This window comes from Bactrocera latifrons, unplaced genomic scaffold (assembly GCF_001853355.1).
Source record: "Bactrocera latifrons isolate USDA-ARS-PBARC rearing strain unplaced genomic scaffold, ASM185335v1 scaffold_127, whole genome shotgun sequence".
NCBI classification, from domain to species: Eukaryota; Metazoa; Arthropoda; class Insecta; order Diptera; family Tephritidae; genus Bactrocera; species Bactrocera latifrons.
Window position 1 is genome coordinate 866286 of NW_017534708.1, and position 22563 is coordinate 888848.

At 36.9% G+C, this 22563-nt stretch overlaps 6 protein-coding genes across 8 annotated transcripts; 3 read left to right on the forward strand and 3 right to left on the reverse strand.

Moving 5' to 3' along the window:
• Positions 1-2782: 2782 nt before the first annotated feature.
• On the forward strand, positions 2783-3728 carry LOC108978783. Its single transcript, XM_018949231.1, has one exon. The coding sequence runs from the start codon at positions 2848-2850 to the stop codon at positions 3418-3420; it is 573 nt and encodes a 190-aa protein (XP_018804776.1). The 5' UTR covers positions 2783-2847; the 3' UTR covers positions 3421-3728.
• Positions 3729-4763: 1035 nt separating this feature from the next.
• On the reverse strand, positions 4764-6329 carry LOC108978781 (facilitated trehalose transporter Tret1-like). The gene has a single exon (XM_018949228.1). The coding sequence runs from the start codon at positions 6221-6223 to the stop codon at positions 4862-4864; it is 1362 nt and encodes a 453-aa protein (XP_018804773.1). The 5' UTR covers positions 6224-6329; the 3' UTR covers positions 4764-4861.
• A 301-nt stretch (positions 6330-6630) lies between these two features.
• LOC108978776 (protein PET100 homolog, mitochondrial) lies at positions 6631-7288 on the forward strand. The gene has a single exon (XM_018949223.1). The coding sequence runs from the start codon at positions 6728-6730 to the stop codon at positions 6971-6973; it is 246 nt and encodes an 81-aa protein (XP_018804768.1). The 5' UTR covers positions 6631-6727; the 3' UTR covers positions 6974-7288.
• On the reverse strand, positions 7122-8771 carry LOC108978775. 2 transcript variants are annotated; one of them, XM_018949222.1, is made up of 3 exons: positions 8400-8771; positions 8135-8334; positions 7122-8061 (listed from the first exon to the last, which is right to left on the reverse strand). In XM_018949222.1, exons 1-3 carry the CDS (start codon positions 8705-8707, stop codon positions 7544-7546), a joined length of 1026 nt encoding a protein of 341 aa, XP_018804767.1. In that variant the 5' UTR covers positions 8708-8771; the 3' UTR covers positions 7122-7543. The 2 variants fall into 2 exon arrangements, with proteins under 2 accessions (XP_018804767.1, XP_018804766.1); XM_018949221.1 differs by having other exon boundaries at positions 7122-8070.
• Positions 8772-9412: 641 nt separating this feature from the next.
• On the forward strand, positions 9413-20202 carry LOC108978787 (splicing factor, arginine/serine-rich 15). 2 transcript variants are annotated; one of them, XM_018949236.1, is made up of 9 exons: positions 9413-9686; positions 10470-11036; positions 11206-11694; positions 12121-12285; positions 12371-12457; positions 14213-14513; positions 16799-18208; positions 18275-18520; positions 18585-20202. In XM_018949236.1, the coding sequence occupies exons 1-9, from the start codon at positions 9657-9659 to the stop codon at positions 19460-19462; spliced, it is 4173 nt and encodes a 1390-aa protein (XP_018804781.1). In that variant the 5' UTR covers positions 9413-9656; the 3' UTR covers positions 19463-20202. The 2 variants fall into 2 exon arrangements, with proteins under 2 accessions (XP_018804781.1, XP_018804782.1); XM_018949237.1 differs by lacking the exon at positions 11206-11694 and having other exon boundaries at positions 9657-9686; positions 18585-19462.
• Positions 20203-21176: 974 nt separating this feature from the next.
• LOC108978782 (U6 snRNA-associated Sm-like protein LSm1) lies at positions 21177-22089 on the reverse strand. Its single transcript, XM_018949230.1, has 3 exons — positions 21861-22089; positions 21599-21783; positions 21177-21540 (listed from the first exon to the last, which is right to left on the reverse strand). The coding sequence occupies exons 1-3, from the start codon at positions 21913-21915 to the stop codon at positions 21367-21369; spliced, it is 414 nt and encodes a 137-aa protein (XP_018804775.1). The 5' UTR covers positions 21916-22089; the 3' UTR covers positions 21177-21366.
• Positions 22090-22563: the final 474 nt, after the last annotated feature.

Below are 22563 nucleotides of genomic sequence, written 5' to 3' on the forward strand. Positions count from 1 at the left end.
AGGCGACCGTTTGCTTCGAAGTGCTTCTTTCGCGAACAACTTTCGTTGGATTTGGCTCGTCTTGGAAGACCCACACGGTCGATGGCTGTTTTGTTTCGGGCTCATACGCATAGATCCATGATTCGTCACCTGTGACGATCTTATAAACGTCTTTTGAAGCACTGCGATCGTATTTTTCCAACATTTCTTTACACCAATCCACACGAGCATTTTTTTGAGCGATTGTCAAATTGTGCGGGATCCAACGAGAACAAACATTTTTTACGGTCAGGTATTCATGCATTATCGAATGTATGCTGGTGGGAGAAATGCATAGGCATTCCTCTATCTGAAGGTATGTTACATGACGGTCTTGCATTATCAGTTCACGTACGGCATCGATGTTTTCTGGCACAACGGCTGTTTTTGGACGACCTTCACGGAATTCGCTTTGTCGGCCACGATTGAATTTGTTGTACCAGTTTTTCACAGTGCTATAGGATGGTGCTTCATAGCCATACAAAGCTTTTAGTTCATTGATGCACTCTTGTCGTGATAATCCACCTCGAAAGTTGTGAAAAATTATCGCACGAAAATATTCACGAGTTATTTCCATTTTTTGACCGAGATGAATTTTTGAATTCCCTGTAAATAAACAATTCACGATTAAATGACAAAACTCTGAGTGATGTTATGCTAAAAAATGTCAAAACTTTCCAATGAAAATGTCAGATTGCACCTGGCAACACTTAGTGTTGCCTAGGCCAGAAATATATATAGTATTTGCTTTTTTGGACATGTAGTTTTTAAGAAGAAAGAAAACACATTTAGTTTAATGTTATAGCCAAGATTTTTTCCTTATTTTAAARTTGAGGGTTTCTCATTATGTTTTTAAAACGATTTCAGGCATATAAACGCCACAGTTGGCTCAAATAAATTTCAGCCGAGAGACCCAATTTTCGACCAGAGCAACTGGAACTGTATATCAGCAATAAAGCCCCGAATATGCTTTCTCTTTCTCAGCTTGCCCTATCTGGTACTTCGTCGAATATTCTCAGAGCTGGAGTATTTTCGTCCATTCGGACAACATGACCTAGCCGGTGTCTCTTAATTCGTAGAGCTCATCGTTCCATCGCAGAAATTGCACAATAGGGAGCCATCTTGTCTGAAACTTCGTTTGGTATCGCACGGATCGGAGAGGTCCTTCCAGATCCTGAAAGAGCTTTTGATATTGCTCAACGTCATTTTACACAGCCGTATTAGTTTTTCGGGGATACCAAATTCAGACATTACGGCMTAAGGCAATTCCTTCCCGTGCTGTAAAAAGGAGCTTTGAAATTGACACTGATAAGGTCCAATCAGTTTGTTGACTGTGGGCTTTAATCTTTCACACAGTACGATCGAAATAACCTTATATGCGTTGTTGAGGAGGCTTATCCCATCGTAGTTGATGCAGATTGTGGGGTCTTCCATTTTTTGGATTGGGCAGAGCACACTTAAATTCCAATCGTCGGGCAAGCTTTCATCAGATTATATTCTATAAAGAAGCTGATGATTGCTTCTTATCAGTTCTTCGCCGCCGTATTCGAATARCTCGGCCGGCAATCCATCGGCTACATATTGTTCTACAGTCGGGTAATTGCTATTCGAATTTCTTCATGGTCGGGCAATGGAATATSCTCTCCATGGTCATCGATTAGGGCATCGGGTTCACCATCTCCTGGTTCAGACTTTCACCGCCATTCAGCAGGTTGGAGAAGTGTTCCCTCGATAATTTCATCTGGGCATCAGTCACTATATCTCCCCTGGAGGTTCTACAAGTGTAGGCTCCTGTCTTGAAACCTTCTGTTATTTGCCACTGCATCGCTGAACTAACATTTTATTGTAAAAATCCATTAACTAAACATGCGACGCGCCTGTTGACCGTTGGCTCCAATTCTTGTACGAGTTGGCGTTTGTAAGTCCTCAAACTACGATCTTTCCGCAAAAATCGTTAACAAGGCCGAGTATTCTTCGCTGCACCGCCTCACAGTAGCAATAGCGTGTTCGTTTCGGAGAACGCGCATTATCCTTACTCCAAGTTGTATCGCACCATGCGCGTCACAAGACAAGATGCCTACTGTCTCAGCTATCTCTAGCCTAACCTGCAAGTCACTTAACCTCTWAGTAGATAGCCAAGGCAATAAAAAGTATTCGTAGCGCCAACACGAAGTCCTACTCCCTAAGATTATATAAGGAGGCAATAAGTAGACTTACAGAGAAAAGCTGGCTAAAACTCATCCTTTGCTTCAAGGATTAAGGAATGGACTCTACAAGTATTTTGTAACACTACGAACCAAAACCAAAAAGCATCTACATTTGTGTAAGGGGAAACTGAATAACATTTTAGGGTTCTACACAAGGTATCCACCTCTAAGATCCCACCTGTAAAAACTTATTAAAGTATAAACCACGGAAAACAAAGCCTGCACAAAGGATGACAAGACGCTAAAACATTACACCTGTGTTTGCCCAGACTCTGTCGGTTGAGACGGTATATCCGCCACCACTTGCAATCTTCCAACTTAAAATATAATGAGGAGTTAGGGTGGAAACAGGCATACGTTTYGTCAAATCCACTGTCCCAATTATGTCTTAAGTATGGCCGCTCAAGGTCAGAAGCACCTTTTTAACCAAAAGACCGACCAACCAATACACAAYCGAAAGTTGTGAAACAACCCTCCTGGAACAATCACCACTGTGTTTAAATTCARTATTACGAGTTATATTCGAATATTTACTTTTCCTTTTATCAAAAGTCAATCAGTTTATTTTATGAATTTTTTCGCTATAGACTAGCTTAACGTATCGTTTATTTGCACATTTGAGATGACGACAAAATTGAAAAGTCCAAACACAACAACAAACTYGGCGGCACAAMCCACAGCCAAGCATAAAAGCACACGTTCCTCAACCAGTTTCGGCGCATCCACCACACGATCCATCAACTCAACGTCGAGCAGCATCAGCTCCTGCAGCAGCCGACGCAGTTGCGACAACAAMAACARTGGCAGTAAAAGCAGCAAAAGTTRCACCAACACGAACAACAGCAATACCTKTGGCGACCGACGCTTCAACACACACGCGGCGGTCAACGGACGCACCTCACTCTTTCGTTCGTTCATTACATCGGGACCGCGTGTACGTCAAGCAAAGCCGCAATCCAATGACTTCGCCTACGATCTCTCCAAAGATGAATCGAAATTCATGGGCACATTTAAGGGACCCATGAAGACAGTGCCGGACAATGAGCGTGAGCTGCTGAAGAGTGGTCAACGCGGCGCCTATCTAGCGTTGCGCTACGAGCATTCACCAGATCGCAAATAYAACTATCCGGAAGCGACTAGYTGGCGCATCGGCTGGTTTCATAACCAACTGACACGGCAAGGTGTGGCTACTTAACGGTTTTATATTAGCTTGGAGGGTAGCCGACGACTAAGTTTTGTAAACGTGCGCTGAARTCTTTCTCTAAATTCAGGTCGTTGGGCTTGTTAGTATTTCAAAATCAATCCTTTGATGAACTGAGCCGATCGGTTGGGTTCTTGAAACCTTGCAACCGTCGACGAATTGGCCTTGAAATGCTGCTCAGCTCATCGACCCAAATTATTTATGTATGTGTTATTGTTTCGTGAGTTACAGTCTTCTCATACYAAATTCATAATTTACTTATTACTAAGCCAATAAATTATGCGAAATTGGTGGTTAAGAAATTCCGAGGAGATTAAAATTATTTGTGGAACAAGAAATCGGGACAAATGTTGAAGAGCCGATTAGATTTTAGGGAGACAATTGAAATGTTGATTTRGTTAGGTTAGATTCTAAAGCTGATCCTAAAGATGAGGTTCATACTTGGATGACTAAARACCGTTTTTTATGAAACCAGAAAATTCCGACAAGGCAAGACAAAGTGCCAYGAACTCGCCGAAAATATGACCTGAAGTTTTGTTTCTATTCTCGTAAATTCTCCTGAATATTAGAAAGTATTTTAGCCTTAATCCCTAGTCAAGTAGGAATTGTTAAAGTAATTCTAGCTCGTCTTCTTCCAAGCCACTTCCACAACTGACATCCGGTAAGTTCTTTGACCTTACCGTCGGAACTCCGTTTGGGAAATGGACAGCTAAACGTGTTATGACTAGATACCGTGCTATCTTGAAAGCTAGTCTTGCTAAGCACCAAGAGCTCACTAGACCTTTTACGAGTTACTTCGAGCTAGAAGGATCTTAAAACTGCACAGACCTTAGTAGCTCACGCTAATATCAAGCGAAAACGGTCATAYTGGAATYGCAGTGATGCGGTGCAAACGGTAGACAAACCAAGATTGTCGGTAAGGAAGTGGGAATTGATAGAAATCATCTGATATGAGCTGTTCTTCTATAGGCAAACTCTTGCCTCGGACCTCCAACAATTTAACTATTTAATAATAATAAATAATTTTTCAGAGCAGCCAGCTTTGGCCAATAGTAGAGGATAGTGACCGCTGAGAAACTCGAAGAGTTTAATTGAGAGATTCTTATGCGTCCAATTTAAAGTTCGTACCAGGCATAAAGCCATTACTACATGTTCCGATCTCTGGCGAATGATTGTGCTAGTGAAAAATTCGACTCGCAAGAAGCTGTCCACTGTAAAATTTAAGGTCAATAGGGACGAGTCTTCGAGATCTACAATAGTTTTTACGAATTAAATTAACATATTTATAAAAAAAAAGGTCCAAAATATATAAATGTATTTTGCCAATAGAGCAGAAATTTACAAATAACAAGGTATTCACATGGCGAAAAACAATATTTAATTTTTGTGTTTAAAAATTGATATATACTCAAGTCCTGTCTTCTGCTTTTGTCTCTTAATCCTTCTTTCCTTCCAATTCGGCTTGAATTTCGGCAAAAGTTTTTCCCTTCGTCTCCAGTACGCAGAAGTAAATGTAAACACCGCCCACAGCGGAAATTATAGCGAAAATCGCAAAGCAAGCACCGCCACCAATAGAYTCATTTAGAATTGGGAATACTTGAGTGACAATAAAAGCGGACAGCCAATTAGTTGTGGCCGATATCGAACCGGCAATACCCTTGACATCCTCGGTAAAAACCTCAGCCATGAACACCCATGGTACGGGACCGAAGCCGACGGAAAACATTAAGATATATATGCAAATGCTGAGCAGTGGCAACCAACCCAAGCCTTCCACCGACGTTTCATCCTTCTCTTTCATAAAGAAGTATATCGATAAGCCTGCGATGGAGATCACTTGACAAACGGATGATAGTAATAAGAGCGGTATGCGACCATATCTGTCAATAATGAACAGGGACACAACTGTGGCTACCACCAACATCACGCCTATAATCATTGTGCTAAAACGTGGCTCCAAACCGCCGGCTGTTGACTTGAAAATGCTTGAAGAATAGAAGATTACCGCATTGATACCGGAAAACTGTTGTAGTATCATCAGTGATATGGACAAGCCTAAAGCTTTGAGCGTCACTCTACGGCACAGTGCCTTACCCAAATTYCCGGAATTCTCCTTTAGTTTAGCATTGTCGGCCTTCATTTCGTTAAATTCGGCGCTGAAGTCGTAATCTTTGCCGCGCAACCATTCCATTGATTTCTGTGCCGCTTCCATGCGATCTTTCTTTATTAAGAAAATCGGTGAATCTGGACAAAATATAAATATGACAGCGAAAACGAGTGGCGGTATGCTACAAATAATACTGAACATGTAGGCTTTTGTAAAGCCACCAACGACGAATGCAAACAAAACACCATTGGTGATGAGCAGCTGGAAGAAACTACCGATAATGCCGCGTACCTCCTTCTGTGAAATTGCCGTACAATACATGGGTGCRCAAACGCAGAAGGAACCGCCYGCCATGCCRGTTAAAAAGCGTGCTACGTATATCATCATTTGATTTTGCGCAAATATCAACAGCGCCCAGCCGATCTCGAACAGTATAACCATAAGCATCATAGTCCATTTCGGTCCGATGGTGGTTATGAGCACACCAACGGGGAAGCAGACAAAAGCCGCACCCAAAGTCATTAGAGAGCCAGTCCAGGCGTATTCCTTGGTGGAAAAGGTTATGCCGTAATCATTTTCGCCGGTAAATTCGTCTTGCGCCGGCGAAGACCAACCTATTGTCGCACCACACGCAAGTGCACCACCAGCCGATGCCAAGCCRGCAAAGTATTGGCGATAAACTTTGGCCATTCTTTTCCGTATTTATAGCAAAATATATTGGTTTTTGTAGTCAATTATAAGCACGTTTATGTATTTCGTAAAAATATTTGAGCAAACTGACAGTTTTGAAAAAAATTGTAAGCAAATTTTCTATAGTGACTGGAGAATGAGTAGTGGCTTGACGTAACTTTACATTTAACCCGTTAAAAAACATTTAAAGTATTCTAAACTTGWAATTATAATAACGGTACATGACATTTATGGAAAAAGAGATTACGAGCATTAAGTACCGTTACTTTTTTCTAGGCGCATTTGACAGCGCGTTGAAGTGTCATTGTGACGTCATTTTGAAACAAATTTTAAATATCCCAATTATTCTACGTAGTTGGCAATGTCGTCGGCTGCGAAAATTTCCCAAAATAKTTGTTCGTTGCACCATAAACAGCTGTTCAATTTTAACAATTTTCTATTGCTTTGTAATTTTTATGTAATTTTTGCTCGTTAATATATTGATTGTTTAAGAAAAGTGCAAAAATGGGTAGCTGGCAATTGGAAGTTTTTAAAATGACTTTGTATATGTCCTTTCCCGTGGCAATGTTTCACATCTTCAATCAACCGGCTTACTTTGAGGAATGGGTGACCAAAACCAGACGTGAGCTATATCCACCCGAAAGTTTAGGCCACCGGGAAGAGATACAAAAAGCCATAAGAGATGTGCGTGAAAAAAGAGATAAAGAAATGATGAAAGCATTAGAGGATATAGAAAAGCGTGGAAAATAATTGTTAACTAAAAAATAATAATAGTTGCCACAAAGAAGTGTGCTATGCTAGAATATTATATAAGGTTATTTTTGTTTTTTTGTAAGTTGAATTGTTTACCTTTAAACACAACACAAACATTTGCTATTGGAATATAATTGAAATAATATTTAATTATAAAAATGATTTTTATTTACTATTTATGCATGAATAATTATAATAATGATGCTGTAAAATTACTTATACCAATATATTTCGTCGCGGCATTAAAGTATATTCATAAAGTGCCATTGCCAAACACTCGACAGAGACCTGGCATACATTTTACGGATTTAACTGGTATACGTCTTCTTCGAATTAAAAATAAGTTTTATTATTTTAAATATATACATAAATCTTAATCTATTTTTTACATTTTCACTTAATTCAACTTAAATACGCAAAGAATAAGAGATACGGAAAGAAATCGTAGATTTAAAACAAAAAAATATTTGAAAATGCGTTTTAGAAACTTTACTTAAGTTGCGAAGTGCACACGCATATATATTTCATATTCAATCAAAGAAAAATAATGTAACAAGCTAATGGTTTCTAACCATTGTTAATATTCGTTGCGTTTACTGATATTCGAACTTTTTCACTCTCTTCTAGCTCAATGTACTTTTCCAGTATTTGAAACATTTCGACTTGTGCTTTAATTTTGTGACGACGGGACAATTGCTTTAAGTACACGGCTATTGATTTACCGAAAAGATCATCTTCCGTTTCCGGAACTGTCACATTTGAATACACATTGGTGTCTAACTGGTTTTGATAATTTGTTTGTTGAGGTCTTACTTGCGAGTTAGCATATAAATTACGCGTTTGTTTATATTGTGTTGCTTGCGATGCAACAGCTGGGCTTGTCTTTATCACCATTTGCTGTTGTAGTTGATTTTTGGAAATCGTGTGTATTGCACGGTTGGTATTATGCGGTAGCGCAGCTGTTGATGTGATCGGTGCAATCGTTTGTTTTGAGTTAACTTCGATGCTGGTGTGATTAAGTGAATGTTGCTTTGCGTTTGTTTCAGTAATAGGCGTTTCTACACACTCCTCATAAACATCTTCACCTGCGTCCACTAAGCAAATTTTTTATTAGCAAAAAGCAATAATATTTAGTATTATTCAAAAAGAAGAAATTACCATCAACAAATTCAGGATAATCCGATTCCATGGTGTTTTCATCAATTTTGCCATCGTAAGTTTCGGATTGTTCATCATAGTTTTCTAGACTGTAGTCCTCTTCTTCGTCGTTTTTGCGCATACTTTGCCCATCTTTGTTTACCTTTTGTTCTTCAGTACTTTGATATTCATATTCAACATATCCATTGCGTCGACGATTTCTTAGATAAAAAAAATTATAAAATATAAAAGAAATTGTGTTAACCATATAGTAAATCATAGSAACCTTCGCTTTCGCACAAATTTGCGCAGGAAATCCATTTGACGGAAAAAAGGACTATTACCATACTCATTCTTCTCCGGATGCAAACGCAGTTGTTTTAGCTCGCGTGAATAACGATCGCGTAGGCAAGTCCAACGTCGTCTTGCTTCTGTTGCTGTCATCCCTATCATGGCACCAACTACTTCCCACTCTTGCTCTTTACGATAGGCGAGACGAAAATCTAGATTTCTAGGATCGTACAGTGAGGGTGTCATTTTTACACGCTCAATTAATGCCATGTCCGAGTCTTCCAATGCTCGATGACCAGTCATGTTCAATAAATAATATTGTCACCGTGTTGTAGTTAAAATATACTTTTCTGGAAATTACACACAATTTATTATTTATTTTACGCATATATGTATATATATGGCAGTAGTTTGTTTATCATTTTATTTAATTTGTTGACAATTTTTACGTAGCACCGTATTAACAATGGTTGCGTGAGAAATTTCGCTAAAATCATAAGGTTATGTAGACGTCACATAATTGTTAGCGGGAGCAATTTCTGCGTTGGATGTCGCTGTTAACGAAACGTAAAAGGTATTTGTTACTTTTTATATGAATATATATTAACAGCGTTTGTTTGAACATAAATATATCCTTTATTATTTTTTAAATCAAGATGGTTTTATTCCCAAATATATTAATTATATATCGCTTATTAATTTTAAATCACAATTACATTGTTATTAAGTAGTTATACAACTATGTCTAAAGTCTTATATTAATTATTAGTCCACATTAATTTAATATGGTTAAACTTCTCAATAAATAAATAAATGATTTTTACGTACACAAATATATATATTCATATATTTTATCTCTCCACATATTATAAAATAAAATTTGTAATATTATATATTCTTAAAATGCATCCCTGAAATTTGTCATAGCGCGACACCTGCAGTCAAATAATATGTCAAAACGGTTGTTAAAAGAAAATTAAAGAATCGCCATTTTGCTTTTCAGTTTCCCTGAAATTGTGTGTGTGTAAATTTAGCCGAAATTTTAGCCGCACAAAAAATTTAWCGCGAATTTGTTGAAAATAATTCACAAATTTAGTAAAGTTTTAAAGGAAATTGGATGAAAAACGTGTGCTAGGCATTAAGTTGTTTAGTTTATTAGTGCAAAGGGTGTTATGAAGTGAGTGCAATTCTTCGAGGAAGTAACCAAGAAAAAATTTGGCAGTGGCTCATCGGTGTATCGTGCTCGTGCGAAATGGAAAACGTCGTCGCCTTTAATAATGAGGTAAGTAGCGCAGGAAAATATAAAAAAAGTGCTTTGAGAACTTTTGGTGTAATTTTAAATGTGGTAAAATTGTGGTTTCGGAAAACAAAWTGAAAAGGATTGTGGACGCACAAAGCTGTGTTCCGATATTTGCCACACTGAGGTAGTGAAGCTAATGTGAATTTTTTTATCTCACTTTTTTTTTGTGAAATAATTCATACTAAATTTTTATAGTGAATCCAAATGCACTATTTTGTGCTAGCAAATATGTAAAAATCGAATATTTAGTCAACGCTAATTGCTACGATATTGTTCGCAATCACTGCACATTCCGCCAATTGTCATAAAACTACTTGCATTCCATTCCTCCCTTGGAAAACAAAAAAAGCAGCGTGGTTGTCACTCAAATGTAACACATAGATCTCGAACTTCTCAAATTTTTTTGCTGGCCTATGTAGCTAATTTAGTATTTTCCTTTAATCTACTTTTCTCATCCTATAAATTGTATCAATTAAAGATATATGAAAAAATTATGTTTAATTTTAACGTTGCATAAAAATTTCGATAGWCTGTTTTCAATATACTTATATTCATATACCGCCGAAAATTTGAAAAAATCKAATAAATGTTTGTATAAGTACCTTCAGTTGCAAACATTTTATTAACCTCTGTAAACCCAAACCTGTTGTAAGCTTTTTAGTTTCATAATTACAGATATTCTTAAATACATACGAAACAAAATAAATTATCGTTTTCATTACAGAACTGTACAAGTTAACTTAATTAATTTTTCAATTATTACAGCTTTCTAGCCTCTATGATCAGAAACCGCCTATTTCCAAGGCCAAAATGGCCGCCATCACTAAATCGGCGATGCGCGCCATCAAGTTCTATAAGCACGTCGTTCAGAGTGTTGAGAAGTTCATACTCAAATGTAAACCCGAATATAAAGTTCCCGGACTTTATGTCATTGATTCAATTGTTCGTCAATCACGTCATCAATTTGGTCCCGAAAAAGACGTATTCGCGCCACGCTTCGCACGTAACATTAAGGAAACATTTGCGAATCTGTTTCGTTGCGCACCGGATGATAAAAGCCGCATTATACGAGTGCTTAATYTATGGCAAAAGAACAATGTGTTTGCCCCCGAAGTTATACAACCAATTTTTGATTTAGCCGATCCAAATCATCCAATTTACCAATTGCCACCGAGTGGTGGTACTGGTGGACCAAACATGAGTGGAAGTAATTTAAATGATATTGCATCGGGTGGTGCAAATGGCTTAAATCTATCGTCTACCTCTATGGATATTAGTATGAATGCAACGGGTTCCAACGATGATAAGCATGGCGTCATGCCAGAAATTACGGTAAGTCTTACAATTACAGAACCTTAATAAAGTTTATTAGAAGCTCAARTTCACAATTTCATTAAACTGTGATTTTATCTTTCTGTACATGCATACTAACAAAACTGCCTAAACATATCAATCAAATTTAACAAACCAAATAAAAATAAATAAACAATGYACTATATAGACAATGTGTCACGAAAAAGCGCAAAATATGCTAGATAACGGTACATTGCGTCAGTTGGAACATATGCAACAATATCTCAAGCGTCATAGCGCATCAGCAACAACAACTTGTTCCACTAAGGCTACACGCGAAATGCGAGAATCGCGCGATTTGCGGGAAATACGTGAAACTCGAGAACTACGCGAAACACGAGAAATGCGTGAGCCGCGTGAATTGCGTGAGTCGCGAGATTTGCGTGATGCACGCGCAGAGAGAGATGCACACGAATATGCTCGGCTAATTGATAGCGGGGCTGGTGGCGGTAGTGGACGAAGTGCAAGTAACGTTGGAAATGTTGGTGCTGGTAGCAGTGGAATCTCCAGTAGTGGCAATAAATCCCAACATACGGAATCCTATATAAAATATACAAAAAGCAGCCATGATGTTATACTGGACGACAACGATGGTCTAGATAACAACTCGCCGCAGCATTCATCCAAAMTAATCGATGTAAATTTTCCTTTGTCTACCACTAGACTGTTAATTAGATTTCAAAATTTTCACACAACGGACAATATTTTATTAGTTGTACTCATCAGTTGAAAAATTTCGATTTTGCGTGAACAAAAAATATTTTTTTCACATAATTTCTTAAAAAGTAKTTTCTATTTAAAATTAACTTTTTGATTTTCAAAAAATGCTGTTTTTACATATTTTTAATAGTGTTAAAACTTTGGTGCTTTTCTATTTTTTCTAATGAAATTTATACACACATATGTACATGTTTAGCGTTGCCATTTACTGCAGTTGAAACCCCATTTGATTTGATATTTGCTTTGCTAGCCTTAAAACATTTAAAAATTTTCTTAATATTTGTATTTTTTACTTATCATAATTAGTATGCCTAAAATTAATTAATTACATATAATTTTTTAGAACAATAACTTGCAACAACTGCTTAACGATCCAAATGTCTTGCTGCAACTACAAACGTTGCAGAATTTCCAAAAAATGAAACAACAAGAGGAACAGCAATACAAAATAAACGAAATGCGTATGCAAGAGAAAGAATTTGAGAAACATTTACAAAATGTTTTGAAGGTATTCSCATTATAAATACTTTTGCTTTAATATAATATAATCTATTTGCTGTTTTTATTTTTTTCCAATTCTATTTACAATTTAGACGCAAGCTGGTGGGCATGGCGTATCCGCTGAGTCAAGTGAGTTCAACAAAGAAGTGGAATTCGTATCGGTGGAACAAAAAATTGAGGTACATATATTTTTACATAAATAATTTTAAGTTATTGTAATGTTTTAGATATTTTATTTGATTTTCAACTTTACAATAACTCTCATTTGACACAATAAAACGCAGTTTTTATGCAAAAAAAAGTTTATGAAACAAAATTTAATTTATTCGATAAATTATTAAATATTAATTATTTAAAAAAAAGTTTTTAATTAAAAAAATTCAATACATTAAAAAAAAATATTGTTTAAAAAACTTAAATTCATTAAAAGAAAATTTAATTTCCAAATAGTTTTTTAAATATATTCGAAATTAATTTTGTTAAATTTCATTAAATTGCATAAAACACTACGTTTTACTTGTGCTGACGTGCGGTTGTTTAAATTTAAATTGAAAATAATAACTAAACTCGACGAGATCACTGAGCGATTAATCAGCACCAATACCTGATGTTGTTATACCCAAGCAAAAAATGAGACTTTAAATGTGTCASCTATGCAACTTGCAAACATATCATATTTTAATGCAAAATTTAATGAACGCTAACCGTCCAAATAAGCTGTACTCTTAATTATCCCCAAAGAAACTTTAAAATGTTAACTAAAACTAAATTGGATAGGGCGGGCAGCACTACCAAAACATATGTTATTTTAAAAGATTTAGCACAATTTCTTAGTCTATTATATTAATATATGCTAAATAGTGTAGCGATGAATGACACACTGATTTTAACCACTAATTCGAAAATTTGCAAAATATATATTTTGTGGCTTAACGCATACATACACGACCCATACGAACGGTTGAAAAACAAAAAAAAAAACTATTTTTTCCAATAAAAAAAGCAGCTATAGCATGCAAAGTTCGTAAATAATTGTAATTGGCAAACAAAAAAGTAATATTTTTGATTAAAAGTTCAAAACAATGAAAAAAATTACATCTACTTTTATATACATATAAAATATAAATTCGAATTGAATTGACTTTGACTCCGTTTGGCGTCGGAATTTTCATCCAACGGCTTATGCGCCCGCGCATAATCGTTGAAAAGGTAAGATTTAAAACTGATGAAATTCTGCCGGACTTGGTGTGAGACGTATAACAACGTTTGCGTAGCGATTGCTGGTAAGTTAACTCTACACAATTTTTTGTCTAACTTTAAATTTAGAAGAGTTATAGAAACAATAATAATCAATCGAAATGTAAACGAAATATTTAAGCGTTTAAAAGTAAAAAAAAACGAAAACAAAGTAATGTGAAATTTGCTCAAAATAACTACGTCAATCATATATAATAAAAACGTTAAAGCGTAAGCGTGTAAATTGTACACGAATAAATTGAAACACACGTCAACACGACTCTATGCCACGCCCTACAGCCAAACCTAAGRGGCTTGCTTATTGAAGTAACAGTTTTCTTATATAAACTATTTATTTCAACTGCGTAAGAACGTACATATCATCCACCACAAAAACATAACCACAAACCACACAAATTAATAACATCATAAACAAAAAAAAAAAAAAATAAACTCCCTGAATTATAACCTATAACTAAATAACACATCCATTAAACAATACCCCAAACCATTCAACTAATGTATTCGTTTCTCAACAATCCTTCCTCTTCACATTTTTCTCCAACATTCCTCTCCTTACAATACCTCCCCCTCCTCTCGCCTCTTTTATACTCATTTTTAGTTTTCTTTTCGTTGTTTTTTTTTTTTTTTTACGAAAATATATATCTTGACTTTGCGCTCCTACTTCCACATCATAGGTTATCAATTTGGATGGCAACGATTCACGCAGTCCGTCGCCTACACACGATCGTGATCGCTACAAGTCTTCTCGTCGCCGCAGCAGCCGTAGCCGTAGTCGTTCGCGGTCTCGCGACCGTGGTCGCCGTCGGCGTTCACGTTCCCGTTCGCGCAGCCGTTCACCACGTGGTTCATATCGACGTCGCTCATCGCGTGATCGGGATCGTGATCGCAGCGTAAGAGATAAGGAGAAGGAGCGTGAACACGAGCGTGAGCGCCGCAGGAAAGGTCTGCCCGATATCAGGAAGGAGCATTTAAGCGGTAAATTTAAAATAATTTTTACATATTTAAAAATYTTTCTGCGTTTGGAATCACATTTATCTCTTCTTCTTTTCTTTCAGTAGCAATTTTTTTTTTAATTTCAGCTTTTTTCGTTAATGTTGCGGCTATTTGTAGCCATAAAATGCAGTCGGGTGATAAAAACACTTCGTAACTGTTCGTTACACGAAATTCAATCGATTTTAATTGATAAGACTGCTCTTGATTTTTGTTCGGATATGTTCGCATAGTCAATGGTATTAAAAGTTCAAGCTCAACAAAATCGCTCATATGCAACCAAAGAGACATAATTTAATAAATTGAGTCTCGTTTCGACCTTCCAAAAATATGGAACTTGTGTAAGTTTTTTGCTTTTATCCGCAAAGTCTTTTTTGTACCTCTTCTCTAAAATCACCTTTCCAATAACTGCGTTCTGGCTAAATTTTGTTTATTAACCAAATTTGGTTCAACTATTTTGTTTTTGTAAAGACCCGAGGTTCTGAAAACCAATACCATAGAACTGAGCAGGATTTTCGAATCTGCAGATCTTCTAATGGCTCAGCAGAGACATTTTAAATAACCAACACGAACGTCCTGAAAGCCAATACGAAAGAACTAATCAAGATTTTCTTCCTGAACAACAACTGATCAAGATTTTCGGTTCTATAAGATCTTCAATTGGCTACGCATAGACATTTTAAATGACCTCAAATTTTCAACATAACTATCTGTGTCTTCGCGTTGTATTCATAACTGAAATTGCTTGTAACACTTACTAATGATTTGGTTTTTTTCCTTTCAGCTCATTTTGGGCATCGCTATTGTTGGCTGACGTGTGTTCTGTGTGTTCAAAAAAAAAAAAAAACAATTTTAAACGACTAGTCTTGTATTGACTTCGTAACTTGAAGTGTTTTGTGTATGTTTTGAGCAAATTTCACAAATCGACGTGTAAAAAGTTTATAATAATCAAAATAATGATTAGAAAGCAAAATAGTGAAATATTGAAAAGCTTTTCTTAGGGAAAAAGTGAAAAATTATGTTTATAAAACATAAAATTAATATTTATTATAGCCAAATAAGTTAACAGTGATGAGGCGATTGCTATATTTATCGATAACTGTCAATATCGGTGAATGATTTATAACCTTCTTTTACATTTATATTTCGATGCTGGTAATTTTTATCATTTAAGATAAGATACAGTAAAAATAATAATTAAAATAATAGATTAGGGAATTAATGAAAAACAAGAAGAAAAATATTAACTCCGGTGGCACCGAATGCCCTTCACAAATTCACAAGATTCCATACAATAACTTAATTGTAATAKATTAGTTTGTTTAGATGCTATATGTGATAGTTATCCGATCTGAAAAAATTCGTCGWAGTTTGATTTATTGCTTTGAAAAATAATCCATGCCAAAGTTCGTGAAATTATCTTAACAAATAAAAAAGTTTTCCATACACGAACTTTATTTTGTTAGATCAGTTCGTATAGCAGTTATATGCTATAGTAGCTCGATCCGAACAATGCCTTCACAGATTGTATAGTTTCTTAGAAAAATTATTCATGCCAAATGTCGTGAAAATATTTTGTTAAATTCCAAATAAGAGAAATGATTTTGAGCGTTCAGTTTGAATGGCACTATAGCGACCCGATATCGACGATTCCGACAAAATCACAACTTCTTGAAGAGAAAAGGACATGTACATATTTTCAGATCCTTAACTTAAAAACGGARGGACTAATTCGCACATATAGTAAATCTGGGTATGTCCTTCTGGGTGTAACATACTTGCAAACGTAATATACCCTGTTCAAGATATGCCAATATTAGCCATAAACATTTCAGAGATTTGCGTCAAGCTTCATATTAACGGTATACGCCTTSTATTATAAGCAATTGAGAATCCTATAGCCTTTAAGTATCTGATAGTAAAAATTGATCGCGAAATTTCTCTCAGCCGTAAACACCGAGTAATTGATAGATCTTCTCCTAAATATGTTTAATACATTAAAAAAATAGATAGAGTATATCCAAAAAACTATAACTAACAATTTTAAACATAAAATATCAAATATTGAAGATTTACATTTTTTTTTTGGAATATTTCCTTGAGTAAAAAAAAAAAAAACAAAAAATACAAACGCACGTCACCAACAATAACTTTCTCAATTTATTTTTTTTATTTTATTACATTTTAGTGATAAATTATAAAAGTGTTTGTTACTTCACTTACAAACTGCTTGMTTATTTGCATTTTTTTTTTTGTTTCCATCATTATAGTATGTAGTACCACACTTTGGGTGGGACATCTCTCCAAACTGGTTTATCAAGAGGAATTATCCGACACTTTCGGCGCCTATGGCGATATCGTGAGCATTGATTTGATTGTGCCGCGCGGTTGTGCATTTATAGTGATGCATAGGCGTCAGGATGCGCACAAGGCTATGCAAAATCTGAAGAATCACAAGCTACAAGGACGCGCTATCACCATCTCATGGGCCGCGGGTAAGGGTGTCAAAAGCAAAGAATGGAAAGACTTTTGGGATCTAGAATTAGGTGTGACCTACATACCGTGGACTAAATTGGATAGCGATACAGATTTTGATGCATTAGAGGAGGGTGGCATGTACGATGAAGATTCCATGCCCGGCTGGGTGAAGGATAAAATTAATCACATGAAGAGTCTGAAAGAAAAAGTTTCAGATAATGCCGCTAATATGCCAACCGGCGCACCACCAGGTCCGAATGCGGGAAATACTGGTTTATTATTTGGCATCGATACTACACAACCACCTCCGGGACCACCACCTACTAGTGGTCCACCTCCAAAAATGCCTATGGTAGCAGTTCAATTCCCAATGGCACCTCCAATGGGTGGACCGCCACGCATGTTAGGTCCCATGGGACCGATGCCTTTATCTGGCATACCTATGCCACCGAATATGGTGCCCGGCATKCCGCCGCCACACCCAATGATGATGCAAACTGGTATAATGCCGCCAGCTTTTCCACCTATACCCGGACAGGTGGCTGGTGGTAGTGGTCCACCACCGGGCATGGGACCACCAATGGGAATGCCACCACCTGGTCAGTATCCACCACCAACGGCAATGTCGTCCGGAGTACCCCCGCCAGCCATTGGCAACGCATCATCCAGCGACGATCAAATGGATATAGAAATGGATGAGGAAGATGGTCCCAGTTCTGCCAACATACCAGCACCAGTTAATGCGCCAGCCATGAATTTCAATCAACCACCACCAATGTTTGGCGGACCAAGTGGTGGTCCCGGTGCCGAAACTGGCGCAGGCGATATCTTTAATCGTGACCGAAATCGCGAACGTGGCGGAGCAGGTGGTAACAGTCGTTGGGGTGGACGAAGTGGCGCCAATGACGAAGTAGAATTAATTGAAGCTGCAAAGAGATGGCGCGAAAACGGTGGTCAGGCGAACTTCAATGAAGCAGCCGGTATGGGCGGAGGRCCGCCCAATTTTAACGATGGTGCCATGGGAGGTCCACCGAATTTCAACGAGGGTGGTATGACCGGTGCACCACCTAATTTCAACGAAGGTGGCATGATTGGTGGACCACCTAATTTCAATGAAGGCGGTAGAGGCGGCCGTGGTGTGGGACCTATGAATATGCCCCCGCATGATATGAATCCACAACATCGTCCTGATTTCATGAATGGTAATTTCATAGGAAAACTTGAAAAATAAGAAATCAGTAATTGTATTTAAAAATTTCTATTTTCAGATTTTGATGGTCGTGGTGGACCACGCGGCGGTGGCCCACGTGGTGGCGGCAATCATAATGGCGATTTCTATCCCAATATGCAGAATCGCTTCAATCAACCGACAAGTCTCATGCAAATGCGTATACCACCACCGAACGCATTCAATCAGCGCATGGGTGGACCCGGTGGTGGACCAATGTTTATGCGTGGCGGACACGGAGGACCAGGAGGCGGTCCTGGACAAGGGCAAGGGCCCGGGAGACAAGGTTTGTATATACAAAATTTTAAAAAGAAGTTGAAATTATTATTAAAAATTTAAAATGTTTGCAGGTTTTTTTAATCCACGCAATCCATTTGATCGTGACATGCCTGGTCGTGGCGGTAGAGGCGGTCGTGGAGGCCGTGGTGGTGGGCGCGGCGGTATCGGTGGTCATGGTGCGCCAGGTAACTGGAGCGATGAAGAGGGCGAGGATGGCAACGCATTCAAGCGACGTGGTGGTGCTGGAGCCAGTGGGTCCGCTGGCGGTGGTGGCAATCGTTTTCGCGATCGTGATGCACCCGAAGATTGGCACGGACGTGGCGTTCCCGGTGGCAACCGAAGAGGCGCTACCGGCGGCAGTCGAGACCGTTCCGAACGCGGTGATCACCGTGACAACGAACGAGGTGACCGTGAGCGTGGTGGCAGCAACCGACGTAGCTCGCGCGATACAGCACGCGACAGCACAAAATCAAGTGCTAAACCTGAAGATACTGAAGATGATTGGGATCTAGAGTTGGAAGAATACAAACCAGATGGMMACTCCACAGCAACGGTTAAAACAACCGCATTGTCAGAAAACTCCACAACAGCGAAAGATGCCGAAAGCAGTAGAATAGCGAAAGACAAAGAGCAAAATGTAGAAAACGCTGCCAAGAGATATAGCGAAGACGTGCAGAAAAACGAACCCACTATCAAGGCGGCGAATGAGCCAGTAGTGTCGGAAACAAAAGAAGAAAAATTACCGGTACAGACAGAGCAACAAAAGGAGCTAAGTGAGAAACCCGTATACCAACCAGCAATGGAAACACCTGAATCGACAAAACCAGAACCGCCTGCGCCAGCAGTTGAGACTGTAACGGCACCTACTACAGCTGCAGCGCAAGAAACAACAGCTGCCGCCGACATACCGCCACCAGCCGTCACCGCAGAGGAAAAGCCAAGTGAATAAATATAACTTTGAAGAAGTTATGATTTGCGTGAATAGAGCGCCAACTCAACTCACATACATATTAAATATTAGCAAAGCAATTTATAATTCTTATTTTATTAAACATAATTCTATAAAAAGTTACCTAAGAATAGACAAAAACAACATTTTGCTTAATTTGTAAAAAAAAAAAAATCGTGTGTAAAATTATTAATATTATTATACTTTCCACTACTTTGAAGCTTGTGCTTCAATCGAGTCAAGTTAAAAGAGATTAACATTTTTAAATTTAATGTTTGACAAGGACACACGCTAGGGAATTATTTGAGTTATAAGAAATACGCATATTAACGCAAATTGCATACATGAGATTCCCCAGTGGAAAGCAAATCGAATGCGATAGAGGCAAACAAGCAACAGCTAATATGTGTTAAAAATATTTTACTATTTTATTTTACTGATAGTATTCTGAAAGAAGCGAGCAGAACAGCAATTTATCACAAATCCAACTAAGAAGACAAACTTAATATTCCATATGTACTATAGCCAAGTTGATACAATTTAATTACATTTTATTTTTAACTGTGGCGACTGCCACATGCTGGCAATACTGTTAATTGTGTTAAGCATAGAACATTTGCCGTGCTAAAAAGCTTGTCTTACAAATCAACCACTTTTTGCGTCAAAAACAACATTAAAATTATATGAAGGGATTAAATTGCCGAGCGTATCATGTTCGTAATGTTTATCCCAAAGTTGAGCCAACAATCAAACAAATCACTAACGATTAAAGTGATTTGTTATTGAAATTCATAAGAATTTTTTTTTTGTTCTGTTTTGAACGTCATTCAAAAGTCACATACATAAATGCATACAAGAATATGAATCAAATTTAAGATTTAGTATATAACCTATTTAGATTACTGCAAATTATCGTATATGTATATGTAATACGAATATCATTTGAAGAAATAAATATGCAAATTGAAATGCGCGTTTTCATGTCATTTGGTGGTGAAAAGCAAAAAAAAAAAAAACGTTAACTTCGGCTGCACCGAAGCTGGAATAGCCTCCTCAAATAAAAAAGTTGCCATACTGGGAGTTTATTTTGATTGATGAATTATGTCCGTCAGTTTGTTCAGAGTTAGTACCGTTGACTTCTAAACTAATCGATACCAAATGTCAAATGAGCGAGTTTTTCATACTAGCGCTTGATTTCGTTCGTATGGGAGCTACATGCTCCCATAGTGGTTCGATATCGGCGGTTTCGGCAAAAGAGCAGCCGTTTCCATGACAGTCGGGTCTACGTAGCCGGGAGACAACAACAATTGAGCAATTTTTTGTGGAGAAAAGATGGTGTGCACAATTTCAGATCAAGATCTCACAAACTGGAAAACCTCTTTTAGGTTATAATAGTATGGCAAAAAATTGCAAACTCATCTATTTAAATATTAATTGTTTAGCACAAAAAGCAATTAAATATTCTTTATAAATTTATTTGTACGGGACATTATTACAAATATTGCCGTGGTATTTCACATAACAGTATTGGTAAAAATAACAGTGAGGAAACAGATCAGAAAATTTTCACAAGCGGAACGTGAAAATATATGGCTATTTAAATCGAAATCACAGGATTTTAAACTAATTTATACACACTTTGGTTTAAATATTGTTAAATAGAACATTGCCTGCAGTAAAAGATTTTGACGCGAAATAATTATAAATCAGCACAATGTTTGGGTACACTTATATATTGGCATCAAAAATTCAATGTTATTTCTGGTATGATTACATTCGCATTTTAGTTTCATATACATATTTCAGTTTGCTGTCAAAATTATAACAAACATTCACATTTTTTAAAAATTCCTTGAAAACATATAAATATTTTTAATCTATAATTATATTGTCAAGTAAATATCTTAACAAAAATCTTCATTGATTATATCTGTATTAACCGCTAAGCCACGTTCCTTCAGCGCTTTCGATATAAGTCGATGTTTCTCTTGTCTTTGTTCTTGTTCTCTACGTTGAGCATCCAGAATTTCATCGACTGATATCTCTTTCAGCGGCAATTTGGATTCCTTTTCGCGATCCTTAATATACCAAATAATTAGCGTTCCATTATACATTTTTTTTATTTTTGTAACTTACAATTTCGCCCAGCAACACAACATTTTCTCCGCGTATGATAAAAACTCCGCGCGGTATATCGCCGTACTCATTGCCTACATGAATACGTTCAATAGTTCGGTGCAGCACTAAATTCGCAAATTGATCCACAGAACGCAAGTAACCAATGAGTGTGCGCCCATCACGCAGCAATACCATTAGCTTTTCTATAAAATGGAAATAAGATTGGTTGTTAGTATTATAAATTTATAAACTTTATTTAGCCGACACCAGCTAAACTTACTGTCCACCTCTTCGAGTAGATGCGCTGTACCGGCAAGTGGGTTTAAGTCATCCATTTTCTGCTAAAGCGTGTATTGTTTTTAATATTCCTTCTCTTAATATTTTCAATACATATCTTAATCTTTTAACACATTTAATATATTGGGTAAAAAAGTAAAATAAAATSTTTACAGAATTGCAGAATGCGGCTGACAGGTAGTAAGCCTTATTAATGTCACTTTGTTTGTTATTGTCGTTTGAAGGCAGTGTTGAAAGTCAAACAAATAACACTGGACAACACTTCAACCTTTGCATTGCATGAAAGAATAAAATATAAACAGCATTTAACGTAACGTAACAACTTTATATGACGTTTCATCTTTCATAAGAGATATAACCCTTGTACCATGGATAAGACTTTATGAGTCATTTGTATCGACATATTTAATAATTTATAATTTAATTAGTTTTGTTTGCCATCCTGAAAATTAAACATAAATCTTCAATCTATTCCTTATTTCAATATCRTTTTAATTTTACGTAAGCTCATCAAATATATAAAATATATTAAGACAAATGTATTAAGCAACTTTTTAAAATGAGCAGATTATTAGGGAGCCGAGGGTATATTAATAGACATTATCCTGATATCATATATTATACGGTCTCTGCTGATATGTAGCGTATATATATTATTTGAAGGCCAAAAAAATATTTTAATGGAA

Bases quoted from the DNA above. Each gene is read 5' to 3' on its own strand.
- LOC108978775 (XM_018949221.1), bottom strand. From the start codon at position 8,707: ATGACTGGTCATCGAGCATTGGAAGACTCGGACATGGCATTAATTGAG. The intron at 8,071-8,134 runs GTAATTTCTTCT...AAATTTGCTTAG, and splicing joins TTATCCTGAATTTGTTGATG to TGGACGCAGGTGAAGATGTT.
- LOC108978776 (XM_018949223.1), top strand. From the start codon at position 6,728: ATGGGTAGCTGGCAATTGGAAGTTTTTAAAATGACTTTGTATATGTCC.
- LOC108978782 (XM_018949230.1), bottom strand. From the start codon at position 21,915: ATGGATGACTTAAACCCACTTGCCGGTACAGCGCATCTACTCGAAGAG. The intron at 21,784-21,860 runs GTAAGTTTAGCT...TCCATTTTATAG, and splicing joins TCTACTCGAAGAGGTGGACA to AAAAGCTAATGGTATTGCTG. The intron at 21,541-21,598 runs GTAAGTTACAAA...TGGTATATTAAG, and splicing joins TTGTGTTGCTGGGCGAAATT to GATCGCGAAAAGGAATCCAA.